The sequence below is a fragment of the Salmo trutta genome, unplaced genomic scaffold (genome assembly GCF_901001165.1).
Source record: "Salmo trutta unplaced genomic scaffold, fSalTru1.1, whole genome shotgun sequence".
Taxonomy (NCBI): Eukaryota; Metazoa; Chordata; class Actinopteri; order Salmoniformes; family Salmonidae; genus Salmo; species Salmo trutta.
Window position 1 is genome coordinate 14,022 of NW_021822847.1, and position 21,662 is coordinate 35,683.

The 21,662-nt window shown below is 40.0% G+C and overlaps 3 protein-coding genes across 7 annotated transcripts; 1 reads left to right on the forward strand and 2 right to left on the reverse strand.

Annotated features, from left to right (window-relative positions):
• Positions 1-7,170: 7,170 nt before the first annotated feature.
• Positions 7,171-13,470, reverse strand: LOC115185525 (uncharacterized). 5 transcript variants are annotated; one of them, XM_029745774.1, is made up of 7 exons: positions 13,155-13,470; positions 11,364-11,486; positions 11,060-11,158; positions 10,296-10,839; positions 10,081-10,190; positions 9,697-9,972; positions 7,171-7,716 (listed from the first exon to the last, which is right to left on the reverse strand). In XM_029745774.1, exons 4-7 carry the CDS (start codon positions 10,432-10,434, stop codon positions 7,438-7,440), a joined length of 804 nt encoding a protein of 267 aa, XP_029601634.1. In that variant the 5' UTR covers positions 10,435-10,839; positions 11,060-11,158; positions 11,364-11,486; positions 13,155-13,470; the 3' UTR covers positions 7,171-7,437. The 5 variants fall into 5 exon arrangements, with proteins under 5 accessions (XP_029601634.1, XP_029601635.1, XP_029601637.1 ...); XM_029745775.1 differs by lacking the exon at positions 13,155-13,470 and adding an exon at positions 12,164-13,049 and having other exon boundaries at positions 11,375-11,486; XM_029745777.1 differs by lacking the exon at positions 13,155-13,470 and adding an exon at positions 12,164-13,049 and having other exon boundaries at positions 10,625-10,839.
• LOC115185526 (uncharacterized) lies at positions 10,625-16,303 on the forward strand. Its single transcript, XM_029745778.1, has 5 exons — positions 10,625-10,763; positions 13,041-13,213; positions 13,468-13,578; positions 13,760-13,822; positions 14,053-16,303. The coding sequence occupies exons 1-5, from the start codon at positions 10,625-10,627 to the stop codon at positions 14,422-14,424; spliced, it is 858 nt and encodes a 285-aa protein (XP_029601638.1). The 3' UTR covers positions 14,425-16,303.
• A 579-nt stretch (positions 16,304-16,882) lies between these two features.
• Positions 16,883-19,898, reverse strand: LOC115185527 (zinc finger C2HC domain-containing protein 1C-like). The gene is made up of 2 exons (XM_029745779.1): positions 18,392-19,898; positions 16,883-18,054 (listed from the first exon to the last, which is right to left on the reverse strand). Exons 1-2 carry the CDS (start codon positions 18,986-18,988, stop codon positions 17,836-17,838), a joined length of 816 nt encoding a protein of 271 aa, XP_029601639.1. The 5' UTR covers positions 18,989-19,898; the 3' UTR covers positions 16,883-17,835.
• Between the last annotated feature and the right edge of the window lie 1,764 nt (positions 19,899-21,662).

A 21,662-nucleotide genomic window follows, 5' to 3' on the forward strand; every position in this document is an offset into this window, starting at 1 on the left:
TCAGCCTGGCAGCGGCCATAGCATCAGATCTCCTTCTAGCCTCCTTGGAGATTCTCACAGCATCATAGAGAACCACTATTACGATGAAGCCATAGAAAAAGAGCCCCAAAATCAGGTTCACCTTCACAAGTGGCTCGGAGTAAGAAGGGTCGGTCAATATGTTGACTCTGGGTTTGATCTTCAGGGTGCTCTTCTGAGCTTTTGGAGCTGAAGCCTGAACATTTTCTTTGAAGACGTCATCGTCACCATGTAATGCTGTTTGCTTGTAAGCCAGTAGATAAGGAATACGTTTCTCCACAATCTTCTGGGGGACTTTAGCTTTACCTGGGAAAGTATCATCTTTCACCCTCTCAAGTTGTTCCAGCATCTGGTCCACTTGCACCATTTTGGTCAGTTTTGCAACATTGGGGATGTCCTGAACAGGGTGGTCCTTCACTGGCATCAAAGGCTTGTGCTCTGGAACAGAAATCAGGGGCTCCACAAGCTCCGAGGGGTACTTGGCAATTTTGGAGGAATATCCTTTTGTCAACTGGCCCACATTACCTGGAGAAGAATCGTCTTTCACCCGTAAACTCTCAAGTTGTTCCAGCAATGTCTTAAAATTGGTCTCTTTGTAGCGTCAGGGTTGTTCCGAACAGAGTGGTCCTTCACTGGCATCAAAGTCTTCTGGTCCGAAGACGAAGAAGCCAACACATTTGTAGCAGCAGGCGATAGGAGACAGAAAATAACAGCCAAAAAGAACATCTTCATGTTGCACAGCCCACCTTTCTGGGCGAGCTGTGCCATTTTGATGAAAGAAATTGTCTTTCAAAAGTAGGCAGTACAAATTACAAGTCAAACTACTAACTGGTCAGCTGTGCTTTGTAAAAGTGATTTGGGTTTACTGTTCACTGTCAAAGATACATAAGATATGGACCCAACATGATGTAATAGAAGAGTCGATTATGACATCAAGAGTTCCAGAATGTTGACAGTGGACAATCAACAACTCTGTAACCTGCTCTTCATTTTATTCATTAATTCAGATAATTAATGAATCTGTAAGGTCCCTCAGTCGAGCAGTGAATTTCAAGCACAAATTCAAGCACAAAGACCAGGGAGGGTTCCAATGCCTCGCAAAGAAGGGCACCTATTGTTAGATGGGTAAAAATAGAAAAAGCAGACATTGAATATTCCTTTGAGCATGGTGATGTTATTAATGACACTTTAGATGGTGTATCAATACACCGTCACTACAAAATACAGGCGTCCTTCCTAACTTAGTTGCTGGAGAGCAGTGTGGGAAAAGTACTGAAACGTCATACTTGAGTAAAAGTAAAGATACCTTAATAGAAAATGACTCAAGTAAAACTGAAAGTCACCCAGTAAAATACTACATGAGCAAAAGTCTAAAAGTATTTGGTTTAAAATATACTTAAGTTTCAAAAGTAAAAGTATTAATAATTTCAAATTCCTTATTATGCAAACCAGCCAGCACAATTTATATTTTATTGTTTTATTTACGGATAGCCAGGAGCACACTACAACACTCTGACATTAATTTACAAACAAAGCATTTGTGTTTAGTGAGTCCGCTAGATCAGAGGCTGTAGGGATGACCAGGGATGTTCTCTTGATAAGTGCGTGAATTGGACCATTTTCCTGACAAAATGTAAGTAGTACTTTTGGCTGTCAGGGAAAATGTATGGCGTAAAAAGTACATTATTTTCTTTTGGAATGTAGTGAAGTAAAGTAAAAGTTTCAAAAATATCAATAGTAATGTACAGATACCCACAAAAACTCCTTAAGTAGTACTTTAAAGTAGTTTTACTTAACTACTTTACACCACTGCTGGAGAGGAAGTAAACTGCTCAGGAATTTCACCATGAGGCCAATGGTGACTTTAAAACAGTTAGAGAGTTGAATGGCTGTGATGGACGATGGATCAACAACATTGTAGTTACTCCACAATACTAACCTAATTGACAGAGTGAAAAGAAGGAAGACAGTACAGAATAAAAAATATTCCAGAACATGCATCCTGTTTGCAACAAGGCACTAAAGTAATACTGCAAAAAATGTGGCAAAGCAATTCACTTTTTGTCCCTAATACAAGCGTTATATTTGGGGCAAATCCAATACAGCACATTACTGAGTACCACGCTCCATATTTTCAAGCATAGTGGTGGCTGCATCATGTTATGGGTATGCTTGTAATAGTTAAGGACTGGGGAGTTTTTCAGGATAAAAAAGAAAGGGAATGGAGCTAAGCACAGGCAAAATCCTAGAGAAAAACCTGGTTCCGTTAGACACTGGGAGATTAATTCATCCTTTCAGCAGGACAATAACCTACAACACAAGGCCAAATCTATACCGGAGTTGCTTATGGAACAATTGCTAAACACTATGTTTAAGCTTAAACTCTATTGGACCAGTTAGGTTCACTACTGGAGCAGTAGGGAGAAATGAAAACCACATAACTGAATAATTTAGAAAAATAATGCCGGCTTGTATTTTGTAAACAAAAATACTTACAAAAAAATGAATCACCTTGAGGAAATATTGATATGTGAAATTTGTACAATGAGCTCAATATGAATGAAATACATCAACAGTACAATAGACTTAGATACCGGCCAAATATCCTGCCTATAGTTTACTAGGGTGCACCCAACTCTATCTTAATCTGAGGGTCTCTCAGATTTCAATGGTCAAAGTTCAATAGCAATACAATAAACATGAATCCACAGAAAAACACAACCCAATTCACAAATACTGACTTATAAACCACTATGACATGGGTCAAATAAAAATAAAGAATAAAATAAATATATGGCAAGACTTCACAATGGTTGTCTATCAATGATCAACAATCAATTTGACAGAGCTTGAAGATTTTTTTTTATAATAATGGGCAAATATCGTACAATCGAGGTGTACAAAACACTGAGAGGCTTACCCAGAAAGACCCACAGCTGTAATTGCTGCCAAAGGGGATTATAACATGTATTGACTTAGGGGTGTGAATACTTATGTAAATTAGATATTGTATATTTTATTTTCAATAAATGTGCAAAAATTTCAAAAAAACATGTTTTCACATTATCATTATGGGGTCTTATGTGTAGATGAGTGAGAAAAAATATATTTAATCCATTTTGAATTCAGGCTGTAACACAACAAAATGTGAATTGAGTCAAGTGGTATGAATACATTCTGAAGGCACTGTATCTGCACATATCTGACATAGCACAACATTTTCAGGGACACTTTGGGCTTGTGAGGGCTATATTCAGAACTACTGGCAAAAAACTATACAACAGTACAGAAGAATCATTTGTTAAACTATTTTTTTCTCCGAAAAATCTATTTTATCAATTAAATAATGGTTCTTATTCATGTACAACAACAAATCAAAATACCCAAAAATGACTTAAAACATACATTTTAAATGCAATATATTTTTATTACTATTCTAAAGTAATTATATTCATTTACAAACAGAAAAAATAAGTCTTCAAAGGTGGCAGTCTCCATGTGATCTCATTTGGTGATTCAATATCTGCTGCTTTTATTCAATGTCACTTGGTTTAAGAAGTAGTCCTCGGTCTTAATCGACACAAACCTCAGTGAGTCCGGAATGTGTGTAGCAGGGCTTCTCGGTTGCCTCGTAGTTGGATGCCTCAGTATTGTGAGATACAACTTCGGCTAGCTTGGTGTCGAATGGGTTCAATGCCACCTGGATGGCAGGCTCAGAGTCAGGCACAAGAAAGTTCTCTGGGATGCTAGGCAGAGGTGGCTCACACTCTCTCAGGCTGACGGCACTCTTTCCGGGTCTCTTTACCGTTTCAGATTTGTCCTTGGTGGAGGTTGACTCCTTTGACTTGTGCAACTCTTTTGCCGAATTGTCAGAAATGTGGGCACACTGTGGTGTGGATGATGCCTGTTTCAAACCAAAGTGTGAAGATATGCTCTCCCGAACTCTGGACACCAGTGTCTGTGGTTCATCGGTGGCTGGTTGTCTTTTCTTCAGCCTGGCAGCGGCCATAGCATCAGATCTCCTTCTAGCCTCCTTGGAGATTCTCACAGCATCATAGAGAACCACTATTACGATGAAGCCATAGAAAAAGATCCCCAAAATCAGGTTCACCTTCACAAGTGGCTCGGAGTAAGAAGGGTCGGTCAATATGTTGACTCTGGGTTTGATCTTCAGGGTGCTCTTCTGAGCTTTTGGAGCTGAAGCCTGAACATTTTCTTTGAAGACGTCATCGTCACCATGTAATGCTGTTTGCTTGTAAGCCAGTAGATAAGGAATAAGTTTCTCCACAATCTTCTGGGGGACTTTAGCTTTACCTGTGAAAGTATCATCTTTCACCCTCTCAAGTTGTTCCAGCATCTGGTCCACTTGCACCATTTTGGTCAGTTTTGCAACATTGGGGATGTCCTGAACAGGGTGGTCCTTCACTGGCATCAAAGGCTTGTGCTCTGGAACAGAAATCAGGGGCTCCACAAGCTCCGAGGGGTACTTGGCAATTTTGGAGGAATATCCTTTTGTCAACTGGCCCACATTACCTGGAGAAGAATCGTCTTTCACCCGTAAACTCTCAAGTTGTTCCAGCAATGTCTTAAAATTGGTCTCTTTTGTAGCGTCAGGGTTGTTCCGAACAGAGTGGTCCTTCACTGGCATCAAAGTCTTCTGGTCCGAAGACGAAGAAGCCAACACATTTGTAGCAGCAGGCGATAGGAGACAGAAAATAACAGCCAAAAATAACATCTTCATGTTGCACAGCCCACCTTTCTGGGCGAGCTGTGCCATTTTGATGAAAGAAATTGTCTTTCAAAAGTAGGCAGTACAAATTACAAGTCAAACTACTAACTGGTCAGCTGTGCTTTGTAAAAGTGATTTGGGTTTACTGTTCACTGTCAAAGATACATAAGATATGGACCCAACATGATGTAATAGAAGAGTCGATTATGACATCAAGAGTTCCAGAATGTTGACAGTGGACAATCAACAACTCTGTAACCTGCTCTTCATTTTATTCATTAATTCAGATAATTAATGAATCTGTAAGGTCCCTCAGTCGAGCAGTGAATTTCAAGCACAAATTCAAGCACAAAGACCAGGGAGGGTTCCAATGCCTCGCAAAGAAGGGCACCTATTGTTAGATGGGTAAAAATAGGAAAAGCAGACATTGAATATTCCTTTGAGCATGGTGAAGTTATTAATGACACTTTAGATGGTGTATCAATACACCGTCACTACAAAATACAGGCGTCATTCCTAACTTAGTTGCTGGAGAGCAGTGTGGGAAAAGTACTGAAACGTCATACTTGAGTAAAAGTAAAGATACCTTAATAGAAAATGACTCAAGTAAAACTGAAAGTCACCCAGTAAAATACTACATGAGCAAAAGTCTAAAAGTATTTGGTTTAAAATATACTTAAGTTTCAAAAGTAAAAGTATTAATAATTTCAAATTCCTTATTATGCAAACCAGCCAGCACAATTTATATTTTATTGTTTTATTTACGGATAGCCAGGAGCACACTACAACACTCTGACATTAATTTACAAACAAAGCATTTGTGTTTAGTGAGTCCGCTAGATCAGAGGCTGTAGGGATGACCAGGGATGTTCTCTTGATAAGTGCGTGAATTGGACCATTTTCCTGACAAAATGTAAGTAGTACTTTTGGCTGTCAGGGAAAATGTATGGCGTAAAAAGTACATTATTTTCTTTAGGAATGTAGTGAAGTAAAAGTAAAAGTTTCAAAAATATCAATAGTAGTGACCATTGACCTCATGGTGAAATCCTTGAGCGTTTTCCTTCCTCTCCGGCAACTGAGTTAGGAAGGACACCAATGTCTTGGTACTGACTGGGTATATTGATACACCATCCAAAGTGTAATTATCAACTTCACCATGCTCAAAGGGATATTCAACGTATGTTTGTTTTGTTACCCACCTACCAATAGGTGCACTGCTTTGCGAGGCTTGGGAAAACCTCCCTGGTGTTTGTGGTTGAATCTGTGTTTGAAATTCACTGCTCATCTGAGGGACCTTACAATTATCTGTATGGGCCGGGTACAGAGATGAGGTCGTAATTCAAAAATCCTGTTAAACACTTATCAGATGAGTCCATGCAATTTGTGACTTGTTAAGCACATTTTTACTCCTGAACATCATGCTTGCCATAACAAAGGGATTGAATACGTATTTACACAATACTTTCAATTCATTAATTTGTAAAAATCTCTATAAACATAATTCCACTTTCACATTATGGGGGATTGTGTGTAGGCCAGTGAAACTCAATTTAATCCATACAACAAAATGTGGAAAAAGTCAAGTGGTGTGAATACTTTCTGAAGGCACTTTTAGATTGGCTCTTCAGGCAGTCATTGTGTTGCTAGCCTTGTACGTAGCATGTAGCTAGCTCTGTATGGCTGTGTATATTTGAGTATTACCAGTTAGGCTATTCTGCTTTTCTCTGGTAAACAACACACCTATGCTCAAGCGTGAAATCATGTTTAACAATATACTAAATAACTTTGCTATTATTTAAGTCATGTTGGAATTTAGAATGTTACACTGCACAATTTGCAATGAATGAGAATTATCTTTGACGTAACTCCTTGCTAACGAACCACAAAGTTATACCAAAAGTCGGTTAAATGGTTTATATGCATTTCTATTAAGTCTCTCCCTCTCCATTTTGGGGGAAAGCCTCATGAAAAAAAGATGGACAACCATCCAAATAACAAAGTAAACTCCCAGTCCAATATCCAAGAAAATATTTAAATCTGATCAAATCAGTTAAAAGTGATGATCCTAGTGAAAATTATTTCTTTCTTTCACTTGACAGTTAGACGTGTGTAAAACGTAACATTGTTGTATCAGCCAGGCATGCCTTCAACTTTGGTCATCAAAAATAGAAACTCCCCCTTCATTTGTGCCCTTCAAAAAGAGGGAGGGGGGCAATTGATTCTATTATTGGGAAATATATAGAGTTCAACTTATGATACAACTCAAGCAATAATTTATAAAAAAGCCTTTCTCTCAAAATATCAAATGGAATGGATACGTAAGAAAATGGTGCCGACAGATAGGGCTGCAATGCTTCTAGCTTACAAGCATTTCGCTACACCCGCAATAACATCTGCTAAACACATATATGTGACAAATACAATTTGATTTGAGCTCTTTCGTTTTCCCGAAAACAGGTATGCATACACACAACATACTGTGACTTCAGTCCGTTTTCCTATGACCCTGTGATGCAGCCCACTGGACAGGCCAAGCAAGGTCTTTCTCTTCATTGTGGCAGGGGTGTGTACATGTACAGCCATTGGGTCTTACAGACAAGCCATAGACTGGCACTGCCCCTTCATGTCTTAGGAGGGGTGAGGATAGGGAGGGCACGTCAGATATTCCTCCTCCATCCTTTAGTCTGTTTTTACCCCCTCCATCCTCCTTCCCCCATCCCCCTATCTAGAAGGGAGGGCGTTTGAGTAATGTGGCCCCCACAGGGTCCCTCTGGGATGGTGTTGGGCGCCTCAGTTCGAGGCACTGCTGTGTATGCGCTGGAGGTGGAGGGCGTGGAGCCCGATGCCAACGGCCCAGGACCGGTGGCCAGGGCCTTGCGGAAGGGGGGCATGAGGAAGGGGTCTTGGGCCAGCTGCAGCACGTCGATGCGCTCCTCCTTGTGGTAGGCGAGGTAAAGGCGGATGAAGGCCTGACGGAGAGAGAGATAAAGGCACCGAAGTGAGATGTTTATTTGTTTTTTAGGGGGTAGATCAGCTTTAATATCGCATATAGATTGTGGCTTCCATCAATGTAATTGTCTGCATCATTTCCAATCCCCCAATAGACAGATAGATAGGTAGATACACACACACAGAACCAGATAAACATTTGGACACACTACTCATTCAAGGGCTTTTCTATTTTTAAACTATTTTCTACATTGCAGAATAATAGTCTACACATCAAAACTGTGAAATAACACATTTGGAATCATGTAGTAACCCAAAAGGGTTAAACAAATCAACATACACTGCAAAAAGTCAGCTCTCAAAAACAAAACAAAAAATAAAAATGCAGGAAATATTACCTTAAATAAGTGTAACGCTTGATGTAGTGGGTGTGGAGTCAGGCGCAGGAAACAAGAGCGTTTGCTATCGTGCTTTAATAAATGCACCATCAAAGAGAGTATACACCCAAAATAACAACAGGGTGTAATGAAAATACAATGACCCAAAAACACATTCCACTTACACAATACACAGTGCAAGAAAGAATAAAGCCCGCACACAGAACAGGTGGGGAAACGGGCTTAAGTACCCAACTAATCACTAATGGAACACAGGTGATACCAATAAAGTCAAAACCAACAGAAAAGGAAAAAGGCATCGGTGGCAGCTAGTAGGCCGGTGACGACGACCGCCGAGCGCCACCCGAACAGGGAGAGAGAGGAGTCACCCTCGGCAGGAGTCGTGACAATAAGCAAAATTATCTGCTAACAGAACTGGAAAATTTTACTTGCCAAGATGTTTTAAACAAGTAAAAATATCTAGTCTCAAAGAACGCACAGATATCTTAAACCTAGTGCGTTTCGACTAAAAACAAGTAATTTGTCTGGATACAAAGAAAATATTTAAGAATAATCTTCTGAATATGTAGGAAAATGTGCTTAAATTTAGAAAATGCTAGTGCCATCATCTTGAAATAAGGCTGTATGTTTAGTAAATATTTCTTAAAACCAGTACAGCTACACTAAAAACAAGTACATTTGTCTGGATACAAAGAAAATATTTAAGAATTATCTTCTCAATATGTAGGAAAATGTGCTTAAATTTAGAATCCAATGCTATTGCAATCGTCTTGAAATAAGGCAATATGTGTCACGACTCCTGCCGAGGGTGACTCCTCTCCCTGTTCGGGTGGCGGTCGTCGTCACCGGCCTACTAGCTGCCACCGATCCCTTTTTCCCTTTTCTGTTGGTTTTGTCTTGATTGTTTGCACCTGTATATGATTAGTGTTTAGTTGAGTATTTAAGCCCGTTTCCCCACCTGTTCTGTGTGCGGGCTTACTTTCTGTTGTCGACTGTTGTTGATGCAGTGGTACGTGTTATTGGATCATTGTGTTTGTTGGATCACACCCAGTTGTGTTTTCGTGGGTGTACTTTTCTTTTATGGTGCAATTCATTAAAAGCCCGTTAGCAACTACTCCTGTTTCCTGCGCCTGACTCCACACCCACTACTGCAATCGTTACAATATGCCAAGGAATTTACAGAAAAATAGCATATTGTGCTTAAAATAATTAATCCTCACTAAGATAAATGTACTTGTACTACTACTAGAAATGAGATTGGCTTGCTTAATAAATAGGCAGGGTGTTTGTTGTTTATTATAAGAAGGTTTAAAGCACTGTTATGTTTGGTATCTTCCCATTGGTCTTACATTTTCACCTTGACCACCAATGGCCATTGTTGTTTTTGCATCTTTTGTTCTGCCCATATCAGCCTCTGGATATACTGAGTCCTCAATAAAGTGAAAAGAAATTAGATTAATTTTCTTTTTTAACTTCTTAAAGGTTATCGGATCGGTTCTTGGATGGGCCAGTACACACAGTTCTGTTATTGGGACCAGAAATGATTTTTATTATTATTGTGTAACCCTAGTCAGTAATGAACTTTTTCCACTCGGCCATAACCTTTTTATATGAAGAAGTCACGTCCCGGTCGTGGATGGCGTACGAGAGGACTTCTGTCTGCAGCACAGAGAGGAGTGTGGCTATGCACTTGGGATATGTGAGGTGAAAGGCGTAATAACGCGCCATGAGATACGTCACGCTGGCATAGATGTCCTCTTTTGGGAAGGTCACCACAGGCATGGTTCCAATGGCCAGTACGCAGTTGGTTTCGCAGATAATCACGACAGGGCTGAAGAGTAGTCTCTCCTGAAGAAAGATGTTGGGGTCTTCTGCAGACTGACACAAACACAAAGAGAAAAACAAAAATGACAACAAAGACAATTCACACTTTTTGTATGTTATGGTTAAGTAATGAAAATTCTAATACATGCACACATTTCTTACCTCAAGGATGTGAAGCATAGCCTCACTTGCATGTCCTAACTTCTTCGGTGGAGCCACAGGTGATGGGAATATATCTGGTAAAGCCTTCATCATAGCGATTGAGTGCTTCACTGTTAAAAACAAAAATAGTTTCATTTGATTTACTGCAGCCAGTTATTTAAACAAAAATGAATCCGTTCATGGGATTCTCCATTGTCAACAGAGCCAGTAATTACCTTTGTCCAGCAGCGGTGGCTTCATTACCTTTTTGAACACTACATAAAACTGTGCCTTGTTGTAAAAGGTCCCCCAGCAGGTCTTCAGTTCAGGTATAAAGCAGTTCCCTCGATCGAGGATCCGCCGGAGTTCATCCATAACATGACAGACAACCAGACCGAATTCTCGCGAGCTCACTGTTTTACATTTGCCCGAAGTAGTTTACCCCCGTCTCTGCTATGGCTTCTCACGCTGCTCAGTTCCCACACCGCATCTCATTTGAGATTTGGTCTGGTGTTAACCAGGATAAAGAAGCATAGGCCTACTTAAAATGAATACATTTGCTTACATGATCCAGTTCTCTGAAGCAGGGATACCCTTGAAGTATCTTGGTAGGCCTGTCCTGCTCCTTAGTAGCATCAGAGTCGATGAAGGCCCGTCTTGCTTGGAATTCAAGGTCCAGGAGCTGGAAACATCCTTCTGGTTGGGTCTGGCCTTGGTTTTGTACGTCTCCTGTAGAGTTTTATAATGTCTCGCCTGGTTCTGTAGGCCTCTCAGTAGTTTCTGATGCCAGAAAACATCACAAACCTCACCAATTAACATTTAAAAATGTAGACTGAAATTAAGACCAGTGATTCCGCTGGTACTACCACCACAAACCTCTCATTCCACAGGAAACACTGAAGACTAAATAGTCACTTGGTTTCTAGTCCCTCATTTACAGTAGTAGTAGAAGTTGCATTTATAAGGAAACACTATCCACTATTTCAATTTGTGTACTTACCACCCAACTGTTCAACCTCTGGGGTGCTGCATCTAGATAGTGGGGATCTCTCCAGGTCCCAGAGGAGGTGCCTGGTCTACACAGGTCTGATTCTTCACCCTGTATAAGACATACATTTATTCTATAGTAATTATGAAGGCAAAGAACACCACACTGTAACAACAACCTAACAGCAAACACCAAAACAAGTAGATCTGTAGATACATGTATTGTAATGATGGCCAGGAAATGCTACTTTGATAACAGGAAACACTGTCTGCATGGTTAGATTAAATGTCTCCCAAATGTCAAAATCTAACATGACCTCATTATCACCATGAGTAAATCTCCAAATGGTTCTCCTTCTGAAGAAGTGCTCTGGACCGGGAAAGAGATCATGTAAATCCTCCTTAGAGGCTGGGCAGCATGTCTGTGCTTATATTAGCAGCTAAAAAATACATGAAACCACATGGAAAATAGTTAAGTAATTAGCAACTAAATCATAGTTTATAGACGCAAAGTGTCAGGTTGATATAGGTTATGAGACATTAGCATGCTGTCTTCCCTTTCCAGTTAATGCAGGAATGATTTACCAAGATAGCTCATGTTAGCTAACAAAATGAGTTTACTAGTATATCATGAACGTTTAAGTCAATTACTTTAAACCAAAAGATAGTGCAAGCTAATGAAACTAACGTTAACGCTAAATTGTCTCCCATATTGAAAACCTTAGTTAATCTTTGCTTGCCTAGCTAAGATTGTAGACAATGACTGACACCATCGATAATTTAGCTTCGCCGTCTTCGGCGCCATTTCTATTGATTTTCTATTGTCAATAGAAAGGGCGCCAAAGACGGCGAAGCTAAATAATCGACGGTGTCAGTCATTAGGGCACATTTACACCTCATTAACACTATTTCTGGCACTAAAGCACTCAATCTAACCAAAGTTCAAGTTTTTTCAACGAATGGCCGTTCGTGCAGTTATTAACTGCAAAAAAGGCAACGTTACCTAGTTAAAATTAGCATGCTAACTTGGTTTGCCAACTTTCCAATTCAAATGAACGTTAGCTAACTTTAGCTTGCTAAGGAGAAAGGTAGACGGGTGTAAACAAATGAACATTACCTTTTAATACTGCGGTTGATATATGGTCCATGCCTGGATATGTGTCATCCATTCCATCTTCATTCATGGTGCTGTTAGATGAATGAAAGATTTGGACCGTATTTGACTTTTTAGTTTTTTAGGCCTCTCTTATTTAGCTAGATAATGTGATGAACGTACGTCAGTTAAGCAATATCACACGAGAGGGAGTGCTGAATATCAGCACGGCTGTGATTCGGTCGTAGGTACGAGGCCGCAGGCCAAAGTTAATAATATTCAGTATAACAGCACGACCTCGAGTGTGATATTGCTTTTATACAACACTTCTACAAGCGCAATTTCTTAGTTAACAGTAATACGCGACATCAGATTATGATTTGTTTATTTATTTCATCGTTTATTTGGCTCCGCCAACACACATAGTTCCCCAACTGGTCTGGAACTGGACTGTTGCCAAGCAACACATATACATTTTCCTCCACACTAGCTTGATACTGCTACTTTGTGTAGGTCTACACGTTACCGTCCTCTCCTGACGACCATTCATCATTTAACTCAAATGTTATTTGTGGAAATATGTTCATATTTGCGGTGCGAAGTTTGTTACAATTTAAGATAGAGAACGATTGTTAATGTAATTAACGGTTATTAGAACACCTGTAAAGCGGAGTGATACATGTATAGTTAAAAGTCCCAGTGGTGTTGTTCTCTACTCCAATAAATTACTTGGTTTTATTATAAATACTGAACATCATTTTCACTTCTTTCCGCCCTTTTCATCGAAAGCAGTGGGAACGTTTTACTTGCGTTTAGTAACGTTCAAGATGCTTTGACGGTGCGTTATCTGCTGCGTTTTTATTACTTTTTCATTAAAACTGTTATTGAGCCATATCAATAGATTTCACAGTGGCAGCCCTGATTTCTGGCTGCTCTGTGGTATTGACGGATGCTCTGAGGAATATAGTGTACAATTCCTTCCATCATGTAAAGAGAAACCACCTTCAACACCTACTTGATTGCACCCGACCAGATGAACAGCCATCGGAGGAAAGCCAAGCACCACCGGAACAAGTAAGTAGCTAGCTAGCATTTTTTTTGTTCTCTGGATTTAAAAAAATAATTTAATGAACAGACGATACACGGACCAAAATCATACTGTCCATTAGGCTATTCGATCATTGTAGCCATAATGACTCTTATGGCTAAAGCTGGGTTGATGTGAAAATAATCGATGATAAATAGGAACAAAACACTTAAATAGCACTATTGGTGACACTAAATACAATTTCAAATAATCATCTGTTTCTTTGATGTGTGGTACACAGGACAACAGTCTTCTAGCTAACTCCAGCATCACTGATCAGCAACTCCATCCATCTGACTCAGATGATGGGCAAAGGGGCATTGACCAACATGGAGCTGTTACAGTGCAACAAGTAAGTTACTCCGTTGGTGGCAATCTACTGAAATGTACCATATTTTTTTAAGTACTTAGATTTACTAATAGCATTCATAGTCAGTCTTCGCAACCACTTCTCCTGTCACAAACATTATACTTGTCATGAACTTGTAATGTCCAGCCTCAGGATACTACATTCAATGTCAACATTCTTTTAGAATCTGACAACACATGCCACTGCTTTTGTGATAAATACCAGAGCCAAGCATCTTCTCTCACAGGTAAGCAGAGCATTTGGTTTGTTACATTATGCAGATAATTTTGTAGTGGTTCAGTGATGGTTGAGTTCATTCTCAGTGCTAGGTTGTCTACCTTACTATTGTTGATCCCTTATGTCCTTATGTTAATGAATATGTCATAAGAAAACCTGAATATCATAGGTATACATGATGGTGTGTTCCAACCTCCATGATTGATGACATTCCCACCTCTCTCACTGTCTCATTTTCAGAAAGGTGTGAATGACATTGTTGCTGGGGTACAGCAGTATCAATCATCACTATTGGACAACCTCAGGAAGCAGATGGAGGCAGTGCTAAAGAAGCATTCAGGAAGCACATCAGGTCAACTTGAAAAAGATGCAATGGATATATTTGACAATTTCATTGACCCTTTTGCTGGCGTTGCAACAACATTTAGACAGGACAGTGTTATTAAGAAGCTGTTTGGACGCAGAGGAAATTCCAATTGCCTGAACCATATGCAGGATGAAATGTGGAGGATCAAAAGACATTTTCATCAAAGACAAATTATTTTATTATGTACCATTAGTCAAAAGTCTAGAGCAGTTCTTATCACACCCAAGGATTCTGTCTATGGTTGAAAAGGGACCCCAGATGTGCAGGGCAAGTTTTTTTCATGACATTGTTGATGGTGCTCTTCTAAAATCACATCCCTTATTTTCAGAGAAACCAAATGCATTGCAGATTGTTCTGTACACGGATGAAATAGAGATCTGTAATCCACTAGGATCCTTTGCATCAAAAAACAAGTTGTTAATGGTGTACTACACCCTAGGAAATATAAATCCAAAATACAGGTCTAAACTGGCTGCTATCAGGCTACTTGCCATGGCTAGATCAGCAGACCTCTGTCAATCTGGTGTAGATGTAATATTGAATAGAATCATGGAAGACATGGATGCATTCATTGTACAGTGGGGTTAAAATGCTAACTATTAACGGCGAGAAAACGATATATGGTGCCATGGTCTCTCTCTCTGGAGACACCCTGGCACAACATGAACTAGCAGGGTTCAGAGGGTGTGGGCTTTGCCTACTGTAAGTGCAGACACTGAGTGTTCTTTTGAGGACATGCAGTCACACTTCAATGAGGATGCATATACTGAAAGGACATTGGAGAAGCATGTCAGACAGTGTGATGAAATAGAAAAGGCACAGACTGACTTGCTTCGCAACAGCCTGAGAACAACATATGGGATCAATAGAAGGAGCAAGTTAGTTGAATTCTCAGCCTTTGATATCATACAACAAACTCCGCAAGACATTATGCATGTAATTATGGAGGGCATAGCCCCAATGTATTTTGAATCATCTTGTTGTGTCATGACAGATTGATCTGGACTCAGTGAATTCTGCTATTCTTGGTTTCTCTTATTCCCCTCTAGATGTTAGCGATCGGCCATCCCCAATTTCTGTTAGTACATTAACGTCAAGTGATGGAAAACTAAAACAGTCATCTGGGCAAATGCTTGTCCTGCTAAGGTTATTGTCATTTGTTTTGGAGAGTTTGGAAGTCAATGCATATATACGACTGACAATTGAGCTAATAGAGATTGTACAGATAGTATTTGCACCTGTTCTTTCCATTGTGACCGTGTCTAGGTTGAAGTTACTCATTGTAAATCATTTGAAGTATTGGAAGGAGCTTTTTCCAGACCGCAATGTTACACCTAAACAGCATTATATGATACATTTGCCATCACAGATAAAGTCATTGGGTCCAATGGTTAGACATATGTGTATGCGGTTCGAGTCTAAACATTGTTTCTTTAAACAATGGGCTTCCAAGCTCAATTTAAAAAAATATTTGCAAGTCTTTGATCAATCAGAACCAAATATATGAAAGCTGCCAAAATGTAGACAGTTCAATGCACCCAGTTTTTTCAAATGAAAGGGAGATGGGACCTGTATCAGAGGTTAAAGATCTACAATATTTACGTGGAAAATTGAGGGGCTTCCTAGGTTTCAATGAAGTAAACCATGCTGTATCACTCAAATGGCTTGTAATCAATACAAATAAAATACATAAATCAGAAGTCCATGATCTTTGCCAAAGTACTGAATGGTAATATGCAGAATTTGGACTGGTCAAAAACATATTTCTTGTTGATTCTAGGCTTTATTTTTTGGAATATCAACCATTTCAAACTATACACTTTGATAGAAACATCATGTCTTATCAAGTTGAGGTCCCACACTTTGCACAGGCCACTGAGTTAGTGGATGCTGAAAAGCTGGTTGATTTTACCTCTCATTACACAATTAGCAACAAGAGCCAAACTTATGTACAAGTCAAATACCATCTTGGGGAAGTAATAGAATTGTACAACACTTCAAATGACTCAGTGTGTTCCCCAGATATGAAAAGTGTACTGTCTTTGTTCTGTACTGTATTTTGTCTACATGATTGCTGTGCTGTGTGTATGATTTACAATAAAACTGAATTCCATTTGGTCATTATCTGTTCTTAATATGTGAAGAGATGAAAAGGATAAGATGCTTGAAATAAGAAATTCTGACTTTGACAAAGCAGTTCTGTACTTGTCAGTGTTGATGAAACAGCTTTATAATTCTGGTATTTTTAGTTTTGAGCATTACGTTACTCAGAACCAATAACACAATCTCAGTAACAAGTTATATTATCTTAAGATAATTAAGGACAAAAAAGCTTGAAACAAGTGAAATGCTCCAACATACAAACTGGCTGATAAGAAGAAATATCTTGTCAGACCAAAAACAAGCATATATTGCCAGTATTTAAGATATTTAATCTTACTTAGATTTCAATTTTTGCAGTGCAGACGCGTCTTAACATCAACTGTTCAGAGGAGACTGCGTGAATCAGGCCTTCATAGTCAAATTGCTGCAAAGAAACCACTGCTAAAGGACACCAATAAGAAAAAGAGACTTGCTTGGGCCAAGAAACACGAGAAATGGACATTAGACCGGTGGAAATCTATCCTTTGGTCTGTTGAGTCCAAATTTGAGATTTGGTTCCAACCGCCGTGTCTTTGTGAGACGAGGAGTAGGTGAACGGATGATCTCTGCATGTTTGGTTCCCATCGTGAAGCATGGATGAGGAGGTGTGATGGTTGTTACCAACAAGTGAGGTCTCGAACTAACAGGTCCAGTACATGAACACACTTACCACTGGCTACTATATGGAGACAAACAAACCTTTTTTAATAAGCTGTGAAAAAAAGAGTGAACTATTTTCCAATGCTCATTAGACTGGCCGAAGCCAACCCCAGTGAATAGGCCATGTTGTATATGGTACATTCCACTCTCTCTTTCTTCTTGCGTGTGTAGGAGCTACCACTGTACTGTACAGGGGGCCTGCGCTTCTTCTGGGACAACAAGTTTGACCATGCCATGGTGGCCTTCCTGGACTGTGTGCAGCAGTTCAAGGAGGAGGTGGAGAAGGGAGACACGGGATTCTGCCTGCACTACAGGTCAGTCAACTAGTCTAGCAGATATCATAGAATTATAATTGTAATCATCTATGGATTATGTCGACAGTCCAAGGATAAAGCTGTCAAAAGCTGACCAACTTCAGTTATTTGTGTAAATTTGGTAAGTTATACAACTAAATTAATTAGTTGATCTTTCTTTTTTAAAACGCATGAAACAAAATCACTCCTTTTAATATTCAGATTTCACAAATACGTTCCCTTGTTTCTTAATATTTAATTTATTCTATTTTCCTGCACTAGTAACACATCTGACAGAATGATTTAGATGAGTGTTTGGATTTGATTTTATTGAGGTGTTTTATACAGGTCTTTCTGTAGATTTGAGGAACTGCAGAACACTGTTGGTTTAGATGTTTCTGGATACAATACTGCCTCCTAGTAGTACTGCCTCTTATTGGAACCCTCACAGATTCCAAGGTAGAAGTCCTCATTTGGGCAGCAGGTGGTTTATCAGTCACTGTATGTCTGTCTGTTCAATACAAAATAAGAAAGAGTGACAGACTCAGGTCCCTTGGTGCATCACATCACGGATCGCTTCACGTAGCCAGCCAGTACAGTGCCTTTGAGACGGTGCATGGTGGAGTCATAGACCCCTCGTCTAGAGCTCTTGGAGGAGAGCTTGGCATAGATCTCACTGTGTTTCTCCAGGCGGCTAGGATCAAAGCACCGGCCGCAGTGCTCACACTGATTCAGCTTGGAGTTGACTGCACTCATCCCAAATCGACGTTTCAACACCACCTGAATGAATGGATGTTATCAGATGGGCCAAATAATGGGCAGCTGGGCAACAAAGACAAGATATACTATATGTACAAACCAGATGAGGCTGGAGGGAGGAGCTCATTATAATGGGCTCATTGTAATGGCTGGAATAGAACAAAAGGAATGGTATCACACACATCAATCACATGGAAACCACGTTTGATTCCGATCAATTCATTTCATTCCAGCCATTACAACGATCCTATCCTCCTATAACTCCTCCCATCAGCCTCCTCTGATACAAACGCACGTGATCACCAACACTACACTAGATCAGCAGTTAGCATTGCTTTGGAATGTCAAGCTACTTTACCTGTCTGTCCTCCTTTTTCTCTTCCATGTTCAAACCCTTCTTGACTTCCTTTGGCTTGCTAACAGTGTATCTCGTGGCTGTCTCCTTTGGCTTACTTGCCACACTGCTTTCTTCTCCATTTCTCCTCACCTCTTTAATCCTTTCTTCCTCTTCTTCGTTATCTCTTATCATCTCCCATAGGTCAGAATCCACCTTCATCAGGCAGATCTCCTGGATGAACTTCTCCACCTTTTTCCCCAACCGCACTTTCGCGTTTTTCTCCTCCAAAGCCTGAGCATCCATCTTGGCAACACTTTTAATCAGTTTCAATTCTTGAGTGACACTGATCAGCTTGGCCTTCATATATGCCATCACCTGCTCAGCCTCTGAGTTAAAGACGTCCCATACCATCTCATCGGGGCATGGCGGTAGATCCTGTACAGTTAGGGTCTGAGTCTTGATCTGAACGTGTTTCTTCACAACCTGCCTTCTGTAAGCAGGACGAGGGCTGCCCTCTGGTCTGACTGGCTGGAATGGCTTCTTCTTGGCATAATTGTTCGGCACAGTGACTAGCTCTAATGGGAGGCAGTGGCATCTTGGCGACCATATTGGCTTCATGGACTGCCTTCAATGGCTTGGCACTATGGAGGTAGATGTCTTTCACCACGCATGTTTGATCCCTCTTGGTACGGATGGGTTGCAGTGGCTTCCGGATGGGAAGAACAGTAGCCTTCCCTGACTGCTGAGATGTTGGAGCTACATGCAGTCCTTGACTCTTCCAATTGCAGATGGACCTCTTCTTCTGAAGTACTGGGATTCTGGAGGGAGGATGTGGTTTCTTTTCCACAGCCTTCAAACTGGCAAGTCGCTGCAGAGCATCCTTTCTTTCTTCAGTCAACTCCAGTACTGGTATTGTGGAGGTATTTAAACTGTTTTGTTTGAGCGCTGGAAGCTTCTCATTGGCCTTGGGTTGAGATGGCAGGGCAGGCTGAACGGAGTTGCTACTGGCAGCTCCAAGGTTCCCTGTTAAAGAATTATCTTCCATTAGCGGCTGCAAGAATCTCCTCATCATCAAGGAGATTGACAGTGGCCTTCTTCTAACCTCGTTCTGCAACTAAGTTGTAGTCTAGTAGCCCTTTCTATATTTTATGGTGATCTACTGTGTTAACTATATCTCAGGAGGAATCTGCTTGATTGTCTTGGATACTAGTGTTCTATTTTCAGCGATCAGACACCAGAATGTTCAAACAGAACATTTGGAATTTATTGATCAGTTTTGACATCATAATATGTTCATAAATAATGAGACTTCTAGAATCTCACACACTTATGTGGATGTGATGTCATAATAGACCATAATATGCAGCCCAAAATGGTGAATGTGACCTACCTGTGTTGAACTGCTTGCCCTCATCTCATATTTAAACATGCCACTTTTCTTTGAGGTGAAACATATTACTGAACTCTCTGAATTGTCAATTTAAAGACATTTTGCCAATTTATTCATGTCTAAATTTAGCTAACATAGTTAGTTCTTACCTTTGCCTCGGCAGTCGCGTCCAGATCATCATGGCGTTTGTAGTTCTTTGTGATAGCCACATTAGCAGATAATTAGCATTTCATTTTTGGGGGCTAAATGCAAGCAACTAAATTGATAAGTAACCTTTTTCTACAGATATTTACACTTGTTATTGAAACGTCACACAAGGGTAAACCTTCATGAAACACATCCCTTATTTTAAGTGTTTCTAAAATTTCCTATGGTGGAAAGACGGTTGGAACCATTTCTTGTTTGACCGCTATGTTTTATGGGTATTATGACTCATACTGTGGCACTCTATTGTACTTACACAAATAACTGGAGTTGGTCAGCTTTTGACAGCTTAATCCTTTGTCTCTGCACGATCATTTGCCTCCAACTAGTCACTAGCATGAGAAATCTGCAGATTATTTTGTCCTAGCATACTGGCCTTAGATAAAAAAACCATGCTCTCCTTGCTTCCCCATGATGTTTTGAGAGGGTGGGGAGAAGACTGGAGGAAGGACTTTTGAGATTCACCACTGGTTTGAGTTCCAATCGAAGAAGTCTTGTTTCCTTGTTTGATTTCTATATTGACCATTTGAAAGGACAAGATTAAAAACGGTTAAATTATACACATTCAAGTCCACCTAGACTTGTAGGTGTTATGAAGGGAGATATCTGAGACGTTTGGAGCACATTCCAGGATTGAGTCCTAATAGTAGCTAAGTGGCTTCTGGTTGTGTCTTTTCCTTCATATGCACATATCTTATGACACTGGATAGGTGAAAGCTGTTGTTTCCAATTGACCTGTTCAATTCTTAAAGATCAGTACACATGAAGGGAAGGAGAGAAGGACACGTTGAACTACTGAGATGCAGCACTGGAATGGGTTCTTATGTATCACATGCTTCTTACTTTGCTCCAGAAGCAAAACTGGGGAGTCACGAATCTGGTTTTCTGACTATTTTTCTTCAATTGGTTTGTGTCTTTGTGGTTCAACTACACTCTAGCCACAGAATAATGTACATGTATGTTTTAATTGTTTTTCTTTTACTGTGCTGACGAGGTAAAGATGGTTTAAGTTCACCATGCATTGGAACAGCATTGGAACGTTTGCCTTGTCTGTTCTGTCTCCCCACTCGCACCAAGTGTCTCCCGAAAGCTTTGGCGTCAGGATTATGCTGTGCTTTTGTTCATTGGCAAATTCAACAAGGCAATCCTTTTACTACAAGTGACTCCTTGGTGTGGATATAAATGTAGACAAGGAGGCTTGTGGCAGTATTTAATGCCTAAATCACTGTATGATTTGGTTTTCAGGTTCATTACATTTATGAACATGTCAATAATGGACCCACACAGAACGCCTTATGTAAAAGGATATTTCCAATTCTAACATTTGTATAAAAAAAGGTCATAAAAGTGTATAGATAGATCGATTGATTTATTGATTACGTAAGTATTCAACCTCTTGAGTCAATACATGTTAATTCGGGCTGAGAGTCTTTCTGGGTAAGTCTCTAAATGCTTTGCACACCAGGATTGCATGTTAGTCTTCAAGCTCTGTCAAGTTGGTTGTTGATCATTGCTACAAAGCCATTTAAGTTTTGCCATAGAATTTCAAGCCGATTTAAGTCAAAACTAACTAGGGCGAACATTCAATGTTGCCTTGGTAAGCAACTCCAGTGTGTATTTGGCCTTGTGTTTTAGGTCATTGTTCTGCTAAAAGTTGAATATCTCCCAGTGTCTGTAAAGCAGACTGAACCAGGTTTT